Raw genomic sequence first — 19990 nt, 5'->3', positions numbered from 1 at the left:
CCACTATTCCAGTTACACAATATACTGTGCACCTCAGTTGTGTACAGGCAAAGGAGGCTCCTTATTGGTCGACTTCTTTTTGGTTGGATGCTGGCTCCTTGAATTGAAAGTGGCCAGACAACTAGGACAGAATCATTAGTGGCTATTGAGTGTGGAAAGTGTGAGACTCTGTTGGAGTTGTTGTAAAAGTCCCCAGCGAATGAGTCTGTGTGGCAGCTTGATTGATTATGAAGCTGCAATGCTACATTGTCCTGTGGAATGTCTACTGTGATGGCCCTCTATATCCCAATACACCAGCTCTACTTTCAATGCGAATGATGAATTGTGATGGGTTAATTAATGATGCTCAGTAACCTTAACTAGCATATATTAACATTGGCTCCAACAGCTGATTGCCTCCATCAGAAATTCACCTTTAACGACAGAGAGGGAGAAAAAAATGTGATAGAAAAAAATAACAGGCTAGTTTTTCAGCAAAAAGCAAAACAAGCGGCATCCCCAGAGTTCTCTTCGTGTCTACAGACGTAGAGAGTGTGAGCGGCTAAATTTAGACGCCATTTTAATGAAGGAAGTAGTGCGGATGTCGAATTTGTTGTCAAAGGGAAGTATCTTGGGTTTCAAACATTAATGTAGAGAGTTTTAAATTTCCTTAGGGTAGGGGATGAGCATGGGAGTAGTGTCATTAAAAAGACACCAGATCCAAGCCAAACCATTTCTGAAGACAACCATACAAGGCCACACCACTAATGCGAGTCTTGCATGCTTGGGGAAATAGCCCACCCTCCTAATTGCATACTTTGACTTTTCAAGATTTAACCAGACCACAGATGATTGAATTTTTCACTTTTTATTCTGTGAATTCTTTCAGTCTTTCATAGCTATTTCCAAACCTCAGTCAGGTAATTAAATCACTCAGTAAAAGTGCCATAGTCTGTATCGGAATTGCCAGTGGCTTGGTTGCTGGTATTGAATGAAAGAAACCCTTCCTAAAGAGTCTGTTTGGATAGACATATTAATTCTATTCTGTTTGAAAGAATCAAAAACCACATGAAAATTTGGTTTTGAAACTTCTAGGTGACAAATAGCTTTTGATAAGTCTTGTAGATGAGTAACAGTGCAGGAACGGAGACCCTTTGGCTTTTCTTTGATCCAATTCAAACATTGAGTTTCCCTCAAGGAGACTTCAAATGTTTTCTCCCCTTTCAACTTTCTTTCATGGAAGTTTGTTATTGGGAGGATCTATTTTTCCTTTCTTTCTTTCCACTGCATGTGTGTATTTTAAACAACCTTTATACAGTGGTCAAACTTCAGTGAATAACTCCAGTTCTTCTTCTAAGATTGAATGTTTAGTTACGTACAACTTATACAGCAAGTACATGTACCAACAGTTGGCTTGACATATCATAGGGTTTCCAATTTTTTTCTTTCCTATCAGCCAATTTCTGACCAGATTTTCACTCACAGGGGGCACTCACAGGGGGAGCATGTGACACTAGATAAGGTGCAAATTCCTGCTACTCTGGGGACCCTACAGACACGTGTTTGGCTGACAGAAATAGTTGGAAGTCACTGCTTTGATCCAGTATGCGTTTAGTCAATAGTCAAGTCACATTATCTGACTGTCACTCTTCCTTTGTACAGACCTGGGTCTACGGCCACCTCAAGCATGTCTTTTGATGTTGTCAAATATTATCTGTTTCCCAGTGACATCAGTTGTGTTGAAGCATTTCCACCTTCACAACCTGGTCTTTTAACAGTAACCAAATGCTGTGTAAAAAGTGTTGTCTAGTGGGAGTTACAGGCAGTGTGACTGCTGATACCCAAGCAGTGTGTACACATTACATACTTGGTGGGAGACCGGTAAAGAAACACCAACAAAGTGTTTTCAGCATTCAACTCTCCCCCAGCTGTACATGTAAGGTCTCCAAAGTTCAAGAGAAGCAACCATGTAATAGATGCTTTAAGGTTGCAGTAAAGCAAGCAACTGCAGGCAAATACTGCCCACTTGTTACGGAAAGATAGGGTGGCCATCAAATTAGCATCGCTTCCAGAAGAATTTATGGAAAAGGTGAGCAGTAAAGAAAATCAGTGCCAAACTCACTAAATGCTATTTATAGTGTGTGAAAACTACTTTGCTTGATGGCTTTCGCTGAAATACTGTCTTAAGATGAATTCAGGAAAAAATATAGAACGAGTTCAAGAAAGTAAAAATTTTGAGCTACCCCCGGTAGTTTGATTTTCATTTCATGACTGACTCAGTGTTACTGGTGTAAAAACCATGATTGATAGCTAAAAAATGGAGTTTAGTATGGCTGTGTCTCACCCATGGATTCCAACTTCTCACTTTTCACTTTGTTAGTTGTAATATTACATCAGATAGCCAATGGCCTATAACCGTACTATGGACCAGTTTTTCCTAAACAAATTGGATAAAAGTTATCTATCACAAGATTATTTCCCTCCCCGTCAAACACATACTTTTTTCCTTATTTTTGGCTGTAAAGCCTGCCTGCCATTTTCTAATCAAAATCAGACTAAATTCCAGACTTTGAGAATTTCACTCTTGAGAACGGACTAGAACAATCAGATTGGCTGCAATGAGAAGTCATTTTAAGTTGAAGTAATAAATCAGTTGAGATGGAGAAAGCTTTGCCTATATCTCCTGCCTGTCAGGGTTTATATTGCTCTGCCAAGTGATGGCTAGAGTGATAGTCATCAGGACGGCTGATGTCATCTAAACAGTTTTGTAGACTGTGTATGTGTCCCTATGCATCTGTGTCTCTGTGTGTGTGTCCCTATGCGTCTCTGTCTCTGTGTATGTGTCCCTATGCGTCTGTGTCTCTGTGTATGTGTCCCTATGCGTCTCTGTCTCTGTGTATGTGTCCATATGTGTCTGTGTCTCTGTGGATGTGTGTGCTTTTGCCCAAATAACAGTCAACTATCCCAGCCATACCGCTGTTAGTTATGTCATGGTTTATCATCATCATGTTTTAATCTTGTCTCAGGTACACTTTCAGTAGTAAATTCTTCTCCCTCCCAGTTATTTGTGAGAGAAAAACATGAATGTTTGGGGCATTCATATGCATTCTTATGTCAACAATTTAGGGTGATTTGGGTACTTTGAGTAGGTTTACAGTAAAGGGTAGTACCAGGAGTCTCCATAGTGTAAGACTGAAGTGGCTAGTTGAATATTCATGAAGTGGAGCTGCTTTCGGTCTTGTTTGCTGATCGCTTTTCAGTCTCCTTCCAGACAGCCTTCCTACACAACTTTATTGAGTAAATGTGTTGATGTATCGCAAGAGCAAACAAGGGGATGGGAAGACTATGGCTAAAACAAGACTTTGTATCTGGTGTTGATTCAGTGTAGGAAAGACAGCTTCTTATCTTCATTCTCATTTGAACTGACTTTGATCAAGTTATGTTACAGTCTCTGAAAGGATTCAATTCCATTGTCCAAACAACAAAACAAAATAAATACAAATATGGTTTGTCAAAATATAAAAAATATTAAGATATTTAAATGAAGTACTATTTCAGAGAAATAAAATAATGTCTGGTTATATTCTTTATTATTCTATGATAACTAGTAACTCAACTCATGAGATAAATGTTAAAGAAGAGCCAATTATTGACAATTGTACTGTAGAAATCCCAGAAAAGAAATTAAACTGACCAAACTTCACTTGCTGTCAGATTTTGACAGATAAGATCCACTGATCCATACCCACCCACTTGCTCAAAACAGACACTGATCTCCACCCCACATCCCCCCACCCACCCACTTGCTCCAAACAGACTCCTGCCACAGTATGCAGATATGGGTATCAAGGTATTTATCAGGGTAAATGTGAGCAAGAAGTAGTCAACATGCGAACAAGAAAGTTCGTGTGTTTTTAAAGTAAATATGACTGTTTGCTCAGTAGGGATGAAAAAAAAGATAGTGAAAGTGGTTTGGGTAGTTGCAGCAGGGCCATTGTACCAGAGTCCAGCTTAATGCCAGAAACTATTGTAGCCCATAAATGAGTAGCCAACAAGTGCAATTGATCCTGGTGATTTTCAATAGGATTGTGTTTGTACTGGTAGTGGGCTGTACAATAGCAGAGTAAACTCATGCTAAGACCTTGCAACCTGAGAGGATGTACTAACAGGCTGGATTGTACTACAGGGGGGTAGTGCTTGGCACCGCTTGGAGTTCCGCCGATCACAACCAGATATAGGGAGACTTCAAAAGAATGTAAAAGTGTCTTCAAGTAGAAGACAATACAAACAGAACAATCTAAAGACATAATTTGGCCGACTGCCTCGCCACAAAGTTCCTAGCTGTAATATGTTTGGCGAAAGTTCCTCAGTCTCTCAGAGAAAGACTGTTCTGTGAAGGAAACCGTTCGGTTTTTCAGACAGCTGGCAGGATACAGGGTGAATATTTCCACTAGTGATAGAGTTTTCTATCAGTGTGATTTGCCAAGTGTAGGCGGAAATGAATGAGGACTATTTTATGTTGTGTTATTGCCAAGTCTTGAAATGCTGTTTGTAGCTTGGCATTGCCCTTGGTCATGTCCTAGTTGTAGTTTACTAATGCTTTTGATGTAGGTGTAGCTGGCAGCAATTTGTGTATTACCTTTCTGTCTGATTGATTACCTTCCAGTGTAGTCACAGATTGTCTTGCAGTGTTTGTTTTTCATTTCGGATTTCACATTTCAACTTGATCAGGCCATGATGACTGTCTAATGGATGCTATAATATTTTTTGAGCTGCTAAGATTTGCAAAAGCATCAGTCAGGTCTTCAAAGTAACTCAAATTGTGTCGATGGAGGCTGGATTGAACAAAGAATCTACTGGAATATTAAAGATAGGTTCGCAAGTCTTTGGGAGGTATTATACGAAAAATAATGAACAACATAAACAATAACCCAGGTCCCATGATAACTCTTTCATTGAATGCATAAGTTGAAATAAGAGACTAAAACTGCATCCAGGAAAATTATTTTGAAATTTTTTGCTTTGAATAACATTACAGAATGTTTCACAGGGGCTTTGTTGGACAATCTGGATACAGACTCCAGGGCAGTATGCAGTCAACATGGATTTTTTTTATGATACCTCAACACTTGTCACTCACTTCCTCAGTCCTGGATTCCTGAAAGGAAGCAATGCGTCTGATCTTTGTTCTGAGATAATTGTCCTTTGATAGGATCCATGATACAGGGTTTTTGCATGGCAACAACATGGCGGTTCCACTGGTTGTGGCAAAGGCTGGCTGATATTCCAATGGAAAGGAAAAACATCTAGGTCCTTTTTAACGGAAGAAAAATGAGAGTGAGGGCATGAAGTAGACTGAAAAAACCTCAAAAGGTAGCAAGCTTCATTTCACATCATCATTGAATGGTTTGTACGGTAATAAAAGAAATACAAAATCTCAAGTTTAGTTTGCCCTCAAAGACAAAGTAAACCAGGTGAATTTCAGACAACACCCCTTTTTCATTCCTACGCAATCATTTGATTCGGCTTAGCAACAGCTTTTTTGAAAGTTTTTGCTCAGCAAATATGTTATTCCTAGGCGACCTTATGGCATACAACAGCTGGAATATTGGAAACAATGGCATTTGTCTCATTCCCTGTCCTGATCATCAACTACAATTAATTAAGTCTTATTAGCATATGGAATAACAGAAATTGTCATATCCAAATTGTCATTCACTTTACAAGCAAAAAATGTTTTGTTTGAAAACTGTCAGCTTAACTAATCTCAAATCATTCAGTGACTTCAAACACTTCAGTGTTGCTGCTTTGCATTTGCATTGTGGAAGATTTATGAAAAAAGTGAAGTAAAGTGTCCCAATAACAACATTTGTGGGCTACCATGTCAATCCTTTGGCAGGGGTTGTTTCTTACGTCAATAACTTTGTAAGTGAAGATGACAATCCATACATTGGTGTAATCTAATTCAAAAAGAATGATAATATAGATTTTATTCTAGGTTCATTCACTTCTAATGTTTTTTCATCATTATTCTTTTAGCACATTTTAATGTTCCCTTTTATTTCTATGTCAAATAGACAAAAGATTTATTTAGGTTGTACTGAAAAAATAACCCTCTATTTAAAGCCACACTTTTCTGACATTTTCACGTATGATTGGCAGGTCATCAGATGCATTTTCAACCAATTGCCATCGGACATTTTATGAAAATTGCAAAAAATGATATGAGGTTTGAGTGCCAACATTAATTTTTCAGTCAGTAAGGACTAGCACAATCAAATGATTGCTGGCCGTCAATGTTTTCTGGTTACTCACACACAACACAAGCTTCGGTCAGTGGCTTTAATAACCTCTCAGGAAAATTAAATGCATTTCCTAGCCATTCAGCCAACAACCCTTTATCAAAATTTGCAGCATGATTTTTCCATCTTTTTTCCAGTAGTTTACATCAGAAAATTGAGCCTTGGAAAGCCCTGCTTTATTAGAGATAGATTATGAAAATTATACGGATGAAAATGGCAATTTGGGGAGAGAAAAAATTGCTGCAATGGGAAAGTAATTGACGTCACTGTGAGAAGACAGAAAATTTCCTGGGAATTTATGTCGACAAAAACCGATGATGGAAATTTTGAGTTTTAATTTCAGAGTACTTGAGTAGCCTCTGTGTGTCTGAAAGGATAGGAAAATTAATCAGCAACTGTCTACATAATGCGAGAGACTTTCAATTACTATCAAATTTTTTATTGTAAAAGTCATTGCTGTTTTGAATGGGAAAAATCGGCTATTACGCTTAGGTAAGGTTTGATACTATCCATTACGCATATACAGAGTTTTATTGGTTTTTTGTTCAGTGTATATCTTTTTCATCAAAATTGAATTGATAGAGATAGGATTAAGGCACAGACTTTGCCTAGCTGTGTAATTTATGATGTTGATATTAAAACCACAACTTAGTACTCAAAGCAAAAAGCCAAGATGTTCTCCACTAATTGAGGTTATACCCCTACACGGGCAGATAAAAAGCTTGAGATACAGAAGTTGGAACGCTAATGGCTACACTTTGGTAGAACTTTAATATTCTCATTTCACTCCACTAGAAAATTGAGTGGAAGACTTGATATTTTACATCTACTTAGGGGGGACACTTTTTCCATCTCCGTCTGGACAAAACTTCTGCCATTTAATATGTCAAAAGACTTCTTCTTTTCAATGAGCTTTTTTTAAGATTCAAAAAAAAAATGTGTTTCTCTGTGCATTTACAGTTTAGGTTGCAGATGAATTCACTTTATTGTATCTATGGGAAGAGAATCCGTACTTTTGGTCTTCCAGTGTGGATGGAAAACTTTTTGCCGTTGGATTTATGTGGCATAGTCTTCAATTTACAATCAATTTTTTCTGTAGAGACCTTGGTAATTTGTCAATAGTTAGTTGGTCACTACACTCTGTCCTGCCAGATGTTTTGTTATCAAGAAAAAAGAAAGAATCGTTTTTGTTCTGTCATGTTTGAAACTTTTCCAACTTTTCACCATTGTGTACCATTCTTGTTGACTTTCTATCAGATCACTGTCCAATATTAGTTGCTATGACATGCCCAGCTGGGTTTTAGGCGGTGTTTTTTCGCAGTCAAACACTTTGCTTTCTCAACCGAATAAAAAAGCTTGACTGTGGTTGAATGTATCCATTTTGGTATTCTTTTTTTTTCTATTTGCTAGTTTAATTATTTCAAAGGAGGATAAGAGATGCATTTGTATTGATTGACTTAGGTCATGGAGTTCTATTCAAATGCAAAATTTCCGCTCCTAGTCAAGACAATTGAAAGACTTAGTCACCAAAGGACTTTTGGGATGTTTTTGTGCTTAATGTACAAATTATAAGCTTTACAGTCGGCATTGGTTTGTCTGTGTACGTAATTAAAAGACTTGTAATTTTTGAAATGAAAAGGGATGGAAGAGACTGTTTGTCGCCGCAAGCTACAACTGGAGTAACCCTTTTAAGTCTCTCATCTTGTTGATAGTGACATATCTTAGTGCCTGTTTTGACAGCTAGTGTTTTCATTTGATAAAAAATCATTACCAGTTGTGACATAATTCTTATAACTGTTTGCACAGCATGTCCTGCAAAATTAAGGCAGACGCACTGCCTGGCAGCCAATAAAAAAGTAATTAAAATTGACACCTTTTGGTGGCTAACAACAGGGACAAAATTCACAGCCATATGAATTCAATCTCCGTCTTTTATACACCTGTGTTTTTATATGGATTTTCATATGTGCATAATTTAATTAATCCTTGTCAGAACCTTTCATTTCTTTATCCATTATGCCTGTATTTGCCTTTTGGCCATGAGTTTATGCAGTTAGATCTCTACTCGTATTTTGATTTTCTCAGTTGAGCCTGACATTGGACTAATCCAAACAAGGCAGGTAAAACAAAATACACATTTGGGCTGTTTTCACAATGCAATTGTGGTATAGTTCTAAGTGAGAGTAGATGTACCCTACCTCTTACTTATACCAGTTAAATTGCTTGGCTGATGAAGTTTACTTGCCTATTTTCAAACTGGAAACTGTATATTAATGGCAATTCTGTCGTGGCCTCTGGAGCTTCCTTGAAAAAAAAAACATCCTAGGAAACTAGCCTGAAATGCATAAAAAGCCTAGACTCCACTCTGGGATTTGCACCGACCCTCACCTGCATGCTGTACTCTGATTTAATACCATCATTGGAGATTAAGCCTAATTCCCTTAGCTAAAGCCATCCTCCATTTTTCTATTAGTGCTGATTATGTAGAAACAGACTATAAATCTACACTGGCAGTGTGTACATGAGACAAAATCAACCTGGGTTTTAGTAGAGACTTGCTATACAATGTATTAGCAGAAGCAGAAAAAATGCAGGCTTTCAGTGGAGCAAAAATAAAAAGTGCAAAATTCTACTCTGTAGCACTTATCGACAGTGCTTTGGGCCCAGACTGATTGCTTTTGGTCTTTGTTCTTTGTATTTCAGCTGTATACTGAAGCTGGGTTATTGTCTTGCCACAAACGGGTCATTTTCTATTTCATAATTTGTCTGTCATTTCTGGCTTGTGTTCGCCTCATCAACGTTGAATGTTAGAGACAGTCTGGAGGCTCTTGTGTTTTCTGCTGTTTAACTTTGGGACATGATTTCAGGGGCAGTTTAATCAGAACATTTTGGTTTCCTTTTTTGATCCTCTGTGTTTTTTTGTATTTGTTTTGTAATAAAGTAACTATGTTGTCAAGTTTAACTTAGTACAATGAAAAATATCTGCGGGATACCGGTCACTTTTTGGTTTACAATTAGAGCTTTCCAAGCTTTATTTTCATACACTTGATGGTTGTAAGAGCGTTTTTGGAAAGCTTTAAGAGCAGTTGTATTATTCTTCAGTTGATAGAGTTCTCTGCTTCCACCTGTTATTGGCATGTTGGATGAAATTCTAGCCGGGAATCGGCCGGAATGACAAAGCGCCAATTTGCTTGATTATGTTCAGAGACATAGCCTTAGGGGAATAGTTTGTGAAATTCAGTCTTTGTACTGTGTGGGGGTTTAGGCGACTTTATGCCAAATCCTTTCTAGTTTATTCAAGCATATACAAGTAGAATGGGGCTAGGAGTCTGCTGCCTCCAAGTCAAAATCTTTGTATTAAGCCAAAGAATAAAAAAACCGGCAAAGTAGTTCAAAGCACAAGAGTTTGTTTCCGTTTGGTCAGGTCGCTTCTGTGTCTTTTGGTTTCATTTATTTGTAGCTCTGCAACATTGCATCTGTCTACTCGCTGCTACAATTACTCTGCCTGTAACCCACTACCCCTCTCCACCCCACCCCCTCACATCCACCGAACTGACTCTGCCTCCCCCTCCAAACTTTCAACTGTTCTTCTGTAACACTCACACACAGGGAGTGTACTGTTAGGAATAGCCTAGCATAGGATTAGCGGCAAAGCTCTGGCTACTGTGGCGCCAAAAAAGCATGCTCACCCCATTAATCATAAATTGGCTAAACACTGTACAGAGATTAAGAAAAACATTGGGCTTTTGATGGAGCCAGGCTGCTTCTCTACAACATCTCATTTCACCCAGCGGGTTGAAATTGTAACTTCAAAAAAAATTGAAAAAAAAAAAAACAGTCTTGGTGCTAACTCCCACCCCTTCCCTCAATTATGGAGGACACATACTCTGGTCATACATATATACACACATACTGTATGCAAGTAGCACTCGCATATACACTTACATTGTTTTGTTGGCTTTAAACCATGTCACCTAACATCGCTACTGGAAGGGCACATATTTTGGATACAGTTTGTGTTTTGGAGCAACCTTCTGTTGTGGAGGTCATCGTGTAATTGACAACCCGTCCTTCAATGTGGTATTAACATATGGTACATGTGTGCCGCCGAAAACGGTGAAACAGACATGAGTAGTATTATCTGGACAAAGGACAACACAAGCAAAGAAGAATCACACATTAAAATAAAAAGAAACAAGCAGACGGGCGCTATAATAGTATCCCCATTGGGGATTGTTAGTTTCGTTGAAAGTGAGATTGTGTAGATTTGGTGTGTACGCAACATCGGTTATCAGTTACTTCCAATGTGTAATCTCCCAGGTACAAAGTGAAATTGGCAAATTGCCAAAAATGCTCTAAAATAATAATGCCTTTCACCTGAGGAATGAAATGCTGAACAAACAGTGATATTTTATTTACATTCTGATCAACCTTGTAAGATGTCATAATTAAATTATGCAATATTTGCTCTGCATGCAATAAATTACATAAATAGCAAGGTCAGAGGGGTCTGGTGTATTGGAACATTTCACAGATGTGGCCCTAGCTGATGCCAAATGACTCAAAGCACTGCCATCAGAAAATAAAACCAAGACAATGGCAGATCTAATCTAATGTGCATAAGAGCTTTATTCACTTTATTCATATGAAACGATCTAGGGGTAAAATAAAAAATTACAAAAAACTGTCTGGACACTACTGATATGTTTATAGGTTAAAATTGTATCTGTCTGAAAAAAAAGAAAATTTATTTTAAAAGATTTGAGAATGTTGAGAATGAAGTGAATTTTTACACTGCTGTCTTCAGAATAGATTACAGATATTTATGATGGAAATATTTGTACTCTGCAATTTCAGTATGTATTGCTTTTGTTGTTCCAATATCACACAAATATTATGGAATTTGTTCTTGCTCACTATTCCAGTCTTTGCTGGATAAATCTGTATTTTTTATTGACAGATTATTTAACATTTGGATTAAAAATGTGAATGTCACTAGTTGCTACCAGTGTTTTTGAAATGTGCAAAATTTAGTGTAATGAAATCTGTGCAAACAACAATTGTTTGGAATTGTCTCTTAGTTTCTACTCGTATCACTGATCTTTAGAAAATTTTCATCTTTGCAGGTTTATCAATGCGAGGAGGCGTATAGTTCAGCCTATGATCGACCAGTCAAATCGAGCAGGCAAGTCTCCTGTAGTAACTGTTTTCAAGTCAAGGAGGCGTAAGTCATCATCTAGTCAGTCACCTGGGGGTCCCTCACCTGGTACGTTGGACTGTTGATTCTTCGCTCCAATCATAGTAGTGCTTCCTCCAGATTTAAGGAGAGAGTAGACGTTTAGACATTTTTTACCATTCATATTTCACGGTTTATTCTTTTTTCAATTTTTTTAATGCAATTAGAGACTTGATTCTCCACTTTTTCATCTTTCATTACACAAAATGATTGCGGTTTCATTTTTGGAGACCTTTTTTACCCTTTTCAATTTTTTGGATTAATTTTTCGATTGACGGTACCAGGCTATGGGATACAGATGAGCCTGGCAATGACTCCTTGGTCTATATGTTTTGTGCGTTTTGTCACTCTCAGTAACCTTACTGCAGATATTATGTGTTGATTGTGTGTTGTGTTAGCTATGGGTAAAATAGACGTGTGACACAATACTACAGTAAAAGGAAAGGCCTCTTTGAACATGTTTCAGTTAGTGCCCTTTCTGTCAATGGGTTTTGTTGTGCATTAGACTAGACAATTACTGAGGGAGCACCATCACATCCAAGTTAGAACAAAGAAATGGCTTCATATATGATTAAACTTATACTTTCACAAAGGACGTGGACATGAAATATTTAATAACTGTTGCAGACTTATTAACAAGTACATTAACAATTTAACAGAGAAGCAGCAATGATAAGATACTTTTTCATTGAATTTAGTTCAGATGAAGCTGACCCCACAGAACAACAAATGCCCTCTGAACAAACATAGCCTATATCATTTGCAATGGAACGCAACTTGGGAATAGAGTGCCTACTGACCTCCCCTGTGACACCTTAAGTTGGAATACCTTCTAGATGTCTGTGAATTAAAGACCGCTGCAATTTATTACGGTATAATAACATCCATTTAGTTAGGTTCCAGCTAGACCAATAGGGTATTATCACATTAGATTTCGTGCTTGCACTCCCCAAGAATAATAATAGCAGGTTATTTTTTCCATTTACATTATTTTTTTTGTTGATGAATGGAACATTTGCAGTGCCTTGTCCTATACAAGCAGTAAATGGTGGACATTTGGGTTTTAAATTTCCATGCCACCATCCCAGACTGTTTGGACTATTTCTAGCTTTACACATCAGCTCACAACAACACTGTCAGATAAAGATTAATGATTTTTTTATGCAAATGAGGTTTATTCCTTCCTTTTTTCCCTCCCCTTTCAGCTTGAGGTCGCAAGGTGCATGCACATGAGGGCGCTGCTGAAGCGTTAAAACTCATAAATTGTAGGCTATCTGCCAAATTGAAAAATTTCACTTTTTTCATTGGTTAGGCATTGCTATCCATAAAATGACTTCCTGTTATGAATGCAAGCATATCCATGAAAATAACAAGTCGGCAGAGAGTTAATCGAAGAAATGAAATTACCAGGAGCCATATCATTGCTTGGAGCGTAGAAATAAATCAGAATTGAACTGATGTGAAAGAGTGACCCAGGCTTTGAAAATAGTGAGCAATACAGAAAGGATATTGGGCTCCCCCAGTAATTACCAACTATGAGTGTCAATAAGCTGCGACGTTATATTAACTCGGTAGTATTCCTTGACTGGCTAGGTTACATGGTATATTATAGCCTTAGGGTTTGTCTTTAATGGTATTCTGTGTGTTTCTGCTGCGTAATGAATTACTGGTTTCTCATTGTATTAAACTGCACTTAATATGTGTGCATGAACAGGTGAAAGTCTGTGTGTGTCTATTCCTGCATGTATCTGTGGCCAAAAACAAAAACTCACTCATTCTGATGTAAGGGTTTCATTTAATTTTCATCTGCCCTTTAATCGCAAGCAGTGACTGCGCCAGTATTGATGCCCTACGCTGTTAGTCCCAGCACGGAAAAAATATGCCATATGTTTGATGTTCACCTCATACATGTTTCAGACAATTTTCTGAACCAAAAGTGAAAAAATATGAGAAATGACTTTCTTTTTTTCTCTGGCCCAATGATTACCAACTTCCTCCTGTTCTGCAGTTAGTCTCAAATGATACAATGAAAATTTTCACGTAATTTTTTTGTTTCTCTTTTTTCTTTCTCTTCTATGTCTCTGTCTCTCTTTTTTCTGTCTGTCTCTGTCTGTCTCTGTCTGTCTGTCTCTCTGTTTTCTCTCGCTCTGTACAGTGGGTGCTGCAGGCGCGCCGGCATACAGTCCAGATAATCAAGGTTTGGGTGGTTACATGATGGATCCGCAACAACCGCCTATGCATTTACGGCCACCTGGTAATGCTTGTGACAATCAACTTTATTAAAAGGTTCCTAAGACTTCTCACTCTGTTATATATATCCATGCATCAGTTGATTTGCTCTGCTCTCAGGGTTTTTATTCAACAATAAATGTAAGCCCTTACAGCGCTAACATTTTGCTTCATCTTGCTGCAGTAAAGGTGTATGTACATGTAGAAAAAAAAAAAAAAAAAACAATTAGAAAAGTTATAATTGCTAACTTTATAATGGGCTTATCCTGTAACATTCATCCATTTAATCTTTCTGTTCACTAAAGCCTCGGGTGGTGCCGGTTAAATTTGGTGAGTACGTTCATTGAACAACAAAACCAAATATGAACAAAATGCTGTCAGCAAAAGAAAGAAAAAAATCACTGAAATGCAAAAAAAATGGTGTGAATTTCACTCTGTTATGCGCTGCAATGGTGTACAGAACCACTGGGGCAGAATGGAAAAAAAGAATGTTGAAAATTATTTTTGACTGTTGATGTATTATCAGTGATATTTCTCGGTGATATATTTTACTGCAAGGATGGGTGGATGTGTTGGAATAGGGCAGAATTCTGCTATTTCAAAACTATACCGTGTTAGGTTTGTGGATTCTCTTTTCCTTTTATTTCTACTAGCTGATTCAAATTTTACCTGCCTTTTATTTCTTTCTGTTGGCTCTGGAAGGCCAAAAGCCTATTGCAAAGTGCCTTAAAGGTTTAGAATGCCCCGCAGCCACTACAGTGTGTTATGACTCTGAGACGGACAGGGACACAATTCTTGAGGGTTTTTTTTACTTCAATAATGATTATTTCACAGAAATGGATTACCAGAGAATTTATTGTACCCTACTTTTCCCTCGGAAATGACTTCTACCCGTCTGACAATATCTCCCTAAGAGGGCATATTAGAGTCTTCAACCCCTCTCCCCCCCAGTTCAAGGGTGACTTTTACTAGCCAACTTTTACAGTTAAGGCTTGCCATTAAAGAAATGGAAATTAGAGTAGCAAATTAGATTGCAAAGCCAGTACAGTCAAAGATTTCAGTCCAAGAGTAATGCATCTTGCCCCAGGCAAAAATAGATCAAAGCCAACGGGCTACATAGTGAAAATCAGACAGTTGTGAAGCCTAAGTGATGCTAAAGTTATTAATAGAGGCAATTGACAAATGACATCCATGGAAAGCAAAGGCCAGTCTTTTCTATCCGTGATCATCTGACAGATGAGTGTTTCAGTTTTGCTGATTGTTAGTGGTTGCACTGATGTGCCCCATGTCTAGCGTACAGTCAATAATGCTATTTCAATCTCTAACCAGAAACTGCCCCGATGAGAGTATAAAGTGGTGCATCCAGCCTGATATTATGAGGCAGAGGTGAACAACAATAAAAGCATAGGGTAGTAAAAACGATGGATTAGTCTGTCGTAATGATACATGACTTATTATTTGCTTTGTTGAACTGCTGACATTAGCTCGTCCTCATCAACTGTCAATCATTGCACTTAATATTCCTTCTGTCAGGATACATTCTCGTTGTCATGGTAACACCTCATGATAAATTATCTGTCTTGACTTAGCTGTATTAGGTTTTTTCCTCTTTTTTTCCCGTATGATCACTTTCAAAGTGTTTTGCTCATCGTGTAACATTATCTGATCATGAATGTTCTCTGTTTCTGTGTCTTCTTACATTTTTTACCACCATGCAGTTCCGGGTACACAAGGCATGCCAGGCACAGACATGATGTCACAGTCAATGCCAATGTCAATGTCAATGTCGTTGACATCAGGAGGAGGCGGGTCAACGTACTCCCATTCCCAGATGTCCCACCACCAGCTTCATCCGCAAGTCCACTCCCAGGCCATGCTGATACCAGGTCATCCCCATGCCATGATGATGGCACATCCGACACCAACCCACCACCCCCACGGAATGTCAGGGATGAGTAGTCTCCCGCCGGCTCAGAGTCCACCGTCGTTAATGAATCCAGCTGATATGAACTCTCACAATCCTGTTATGGATATACACAATTAGCCAAAGAGACTGTACAAATTAACACCCAGACAATGTTTTCTTAATTTTTTCTTTTTTGTCTTACATACAAGCTACATTGAATCAGGGTAATAGACAATAATCCTCAACATCAGATATATATATATATATAAAAGATTATTAAAATATTAAAAAAATTACAAGCTGCCAAAAAATGAAAGGAAGAGAGACGTCAATAGAGTGAACTAAGGAGTGAAAAGAGTTTTGATTGGAGGCAGCAAAAGCAAGTACTGCTGGTCCAGGATGAGATTGATAATGAAATCCGTCATGTACAGAAGTCTTCTGTTCTTACAGACTGTAGTTAGCTTCAAGCATACAGAAGAAAGGTGGGTTTGGAGTGGATTACGATAAACTCAAGTACTTCACTTGTAGTCTGCTAAGTCTACAAGCTTTTAAAAAAAATAGTGTTGGAGTCCCATTTAGCCAAAGACAAGAAAACAAAACAAAACAAAAGCATAGTTTTTGTTATTTTTTTCAAGTATCTTGGATACTGTGTAATTTGTATCATAAAATGTGAATCCCACCTGACAGTCACTTTGAGAAATTATTAGTAGAAAATCTGCGTGTACAGATTATCGATTTCAAAACAGATCAATGGCTGCGTGTAGAGAACAGATTTCCCTCTTTTGTTGAAGGGTTGTATCTAATGATTATGTTTTGACAGTGACATTGCTTGTTTTACATTGGTTAAAATCCTTTCATTAAACAGAATGCCACATTGGTTCAGAGCCGAGCGTGACAGTTGTCTGACAAAGGCTGTCTTCTTTTGTATTCCATTTAAAATGTGTGTCCATTTTTCGTTTCTGATGATGAAATTGTTCTTCAGAAAAGAACGTTTCTCCCTGGTTGGACTTGCTACTCTTGGACATCAACTTTCAGTTCCTACATAATCTGTATGCATAACAGACATGCAGAAGCCAAAACTTAAAGGCAGGGTCATTTTCAACCAAACAATGACAATTCATTGGTCAGTTTTTCAAAATAAAGTGTGAGAGAGATAGAGAAATGATAGATATCTAATGAAAGATTCATTGTCTGTAGTTTGTCTTTGTAATAGATTTTTACAGTGTTATGAAATTTGTTGTCATTATGTCATGTTATTAAGCGAAGACGTAATGTTGGAAGCCAAGCTGTGGATCTTTCAACCACCTTGTTCAATGCCACTGCAGTGTTCATCCCTCAACTTGCAACATTTATTGCAACATTTTTTTCTAGCAATTTTTCCACATTGTCTTGTGTGTCCACCAGGAGATTGTTTTTATATTGTATGTTGAACAGCTTGGAAGGTACAGAAAAGAGTGCAATTTGTGGTGTCTTTCATCAGCAATACTAAGTCTATTTTGTGCCTGTGCACAAAATGAGATAAAAAACATGAAATGACTCATTTATCTTGTGAAGTTGCAGAATTTGCTTTGCAGTATTGTGTGGTGTGTCAGTCACACAACATGTAAAGATTGACACTGCGTTAGAAAGCAACCAGTTTGCCATGTTTAACTTAACAGTCTTGGCAACATCTCCTAGTGTTAGCGTTTCCAGCCCATCAAGTATGGTAACAGTAATGTCTTTCTCTTTTTCATTGGAGAAATTTAATATATTTTCTCAGGCTGTGAGTGTTGCCAGTTTTCTTCTCCACCTGAAATCATTTTGCATAGTGGGTTGTAAAGTGTGCAATTTTGTGTACTGATTATTCAAACACATAAACTGCCAAAACTAGAAATTTTTTATAGTTGTTGGAGTTCTATTCATTTTCCCTGTTCACTTTTGATTTCAAAATTTGCAGGTGATGTAACCATAGTAACAAGAATATGTCAATTCCCTTCCCATAATCCTTCTGTGCATCTGGTTGCTTTCTGTGATGTAGTTACCCTGCAACATAGTCTATACCCTGTTCACTGAACTATTGATTATAAAAAAAATTTTTACTTTTCAAGAAAGATTACAGCTGAAATTGTACTTAAAATTGTCAGTGCTGTATATTTGCGTAGCTTTTTCCAGTTTTTAGACATATCTGTTTTTATTCAGTCAGATTGAAACCATTACAGTTTACTCAGTTTTTACCTCACCTGAAAAACATAAAAACATGAGATATTTTCCCCTGTGGTGAAACTTTTACCTATGGATGTCTCTGTAGTCTTTCCATATGCTGCCAAGTTTTCTCTCTTTCAGAAAACAAGCTAGCACCCACTTGGTCTTCTTCACTTTTCAGTTTTTATAAACTGTACATAATTTTGAAAGAGGCTGCCAGCAATAGTGTGTAAGTGTAGAGATCAATTTCAAGCTCCCAGATCTTGCAGTTTAAAAGATATCAACTTACTTTACTTGAAAAGATTGTTTAAGAAATACTATGATTTATAACACAAAGATTTATGATCCCTTCTTTAAAAGGAGAATTGGAAATATTATATTCACAATAATTATTTGTATTGTATTTTTATTGTCTCCAACTTGTTTTCTTTTTCATTCGCCTCTGATGAAATATGCCGCCTTTGTGTAGCGCACACTCCATAGGTTTCACCAGATATCTTTAGCTGAATAAGCGGTCTAAAAATGCAAACTTCAGCTTAGTTTCTTGAGCAGGGTAAAATGTCGCTCAAACTATCTTAATATTTTTACATCGAGATGTTACGTTTTCACTAAAATTCAAAAGTGAATACTGTTGTAAGTGTCCACCGATTTTAGAGAAAAATAAAGGGACTTTTCGTTTTATCTTTGTAAAGTGCATGAATTTGTAAATGAAACAACCAAAACAAAAACATTCTATTCTAAATAAATAATTATTTGATTTGCCGCCAAATATTTTGTGTGATTGTAATTTCCTATTATAACATTTTATTCTGTGATTACCAGAAGACCTAAGGAAACAACTGTGACACGCTTTCGCAAAACCCTCTGCACCATCATCACTTTCCATCGCCCAGAATAAATTGACAAGATTCACCACAACTGAATTAGCGTAATGACAATCTTTCTATTCCTGTCGTTTCCACAGACGTGGTTAGTTAATTACAGTGCAAATGGTCGATTTTTGCACAAGTATTCAAGAAAAATCATTAAATTTTTCACGAGTGAATAATTTACACCCGTATCGGTAACACCATCAATGTGGCATTGCATCTATTCTCACCACACCAACATCTTTCCCACTGAAATTTTCCACAGTATTAAGAGTAATTTGGCAATTTTATGTAACTAAACTTACCGTTATGAATAAATCTATGAAAGATCTAGTTATTGCTTTGTAATGAATACATGTTATGAAAGATTTGGATATCGCTTCCTTTTAAACCCGTCGGTGCAAGACTAGCGCAGAGCAGAGATGTTCAGATTAGGTACCCCTCATGAATGAGTGAACGGTCAGTAACAGTGTACATATTTACATCAACATGGATTCATATTGCAGTGTGATATCATGTGTAAAAATGAAAAGACATAGTTTTGGAGATTTCTTGGCATTTTCCCTAATGTTTCGCCTTTTTCCTCTGAAACCAAACGTTAAATAGTCGGTTTTGTAGGTCTCGATCGAAATCCGTTGTGCTTGTATGAGGTGAGGTGAGATGAAATGTAATGTGCCTGTAAAAGTCGCCCGCAAACTGTAGCAGATACCGCATTACAAATGGTTATTTGCTGTGGCCTGCTATGGAGATAACCTTTAAAACGTCGTGTTGTACAAAGTGATTTTAAGTTGATAAATATATTTTAGACGCTTAACCATATAAAGCATGGAAACAACCCTCACACCGCAAAGAGAAACGGGACCGCTACTTTTGAATGTTCGATGGAATGGAGACAACGTGAAACTCAGATCGGATGCCAATCGGAGGCGATCCTGGTATCTTTGATCATTACAAGGTAGTCTCTTTGCCGATACACGGGGACACTGTTGGCAATTTGGATTTTTACAAGAGCCAACTCTGCCAAGTGTACTGTAGCTCTCCATGTGGAAACCAAAAGCCTACATACCTGCAATTAATGAACCCACGGTTGTTCAGCATATGATTACCATCACTATAAAATATGATATGAAATGTTAATTGTGTTTTTATGTCTATCAATTCTATAAACTGCTTTCTCAGGCATCAATGCGAGAAGTGTTGCCACTGCGTCAATACCCCGTGATGGAAAACATCGTCGACAGAGAGAAAGCGTGGAATAGCGTGGAAACAAGAACGGCAAGGCGCATGA

The 19990-nt window shown here is 37.6% G+C and overlaps 2 protein-coding genes across 17 annotated transcripts in view; one reads left to right on the top strand and one right to left on the bottom strand.

Moving 5' to 3' along the window:
• LOC139148891 (homeobox protein Meis1-like) overlaps positions 1-18602 on the top strand; it is a 48741-nt gene extending 30139 nt beyond the window's left edge. For 4 of the 16 annotated variants that reach the window (XM_070720329.1, XM_070720330.1, XM_070720328.1 and 1 more), the window contains exons 10-12: positions 11408-11466; positions 13673-13771; positions 15465-18602. In XM_070720329.1, the coding sequence (XP_070576430.1) occupies positions 11408-11466; positions 13673-13771; positions 15465-15790 (484 nt within the window). In that variant the 3' untranslated portion in view covers positions 15791-18602. Of the gene's footprint in view, positions 1-11407; positions 11548-13672; positions 13804-15464 lie in introns of all 16 variants that reach the window. The other 12 variants (XM_070720323.1, XM_070720324.1, XM_070720322.1 and 9 more) reach the window with 5 other exon arrangements.
• LOC139148894 (CDAN1-interacting nuclease 1-like) overlaps positions 13861-19990 on the bottom strand; it is an 87311-nt gene continuing 81181 nt past the window's right edge. Inside the window, exon 12 of the mRNA XM_070720340.1 lies at positions 13861-13924. Within this exon, the coding sequence (XP_070576441.1) occupies positions 13876-13924 (49 nt within the window). The 3' untranslated portion in view covers positions 13861-13875. The remainder of the gene's footprint in view (positions 13925-19990) is intronic.

Source organism: Ptychodera flava, chromosome 14 (genome assembly GCF_041260155.1).
Source record: "Ptychodera flava strain L36383 chromosome 14, AS_Pfla_20210202, whole genome shotgun sequence".
Classification (NCBI taxonomy): Eukaryota; Metazoa; Hemichordata; class Enteropneusta; family Ptychoderidae; genus Ptychodera; species Ptychodera flava.
The sequence above is the reverse complement of the archived record's forward strand: the minus strand, read 5'-3'. Positions and strand labels throughout refer to the sequence as shown.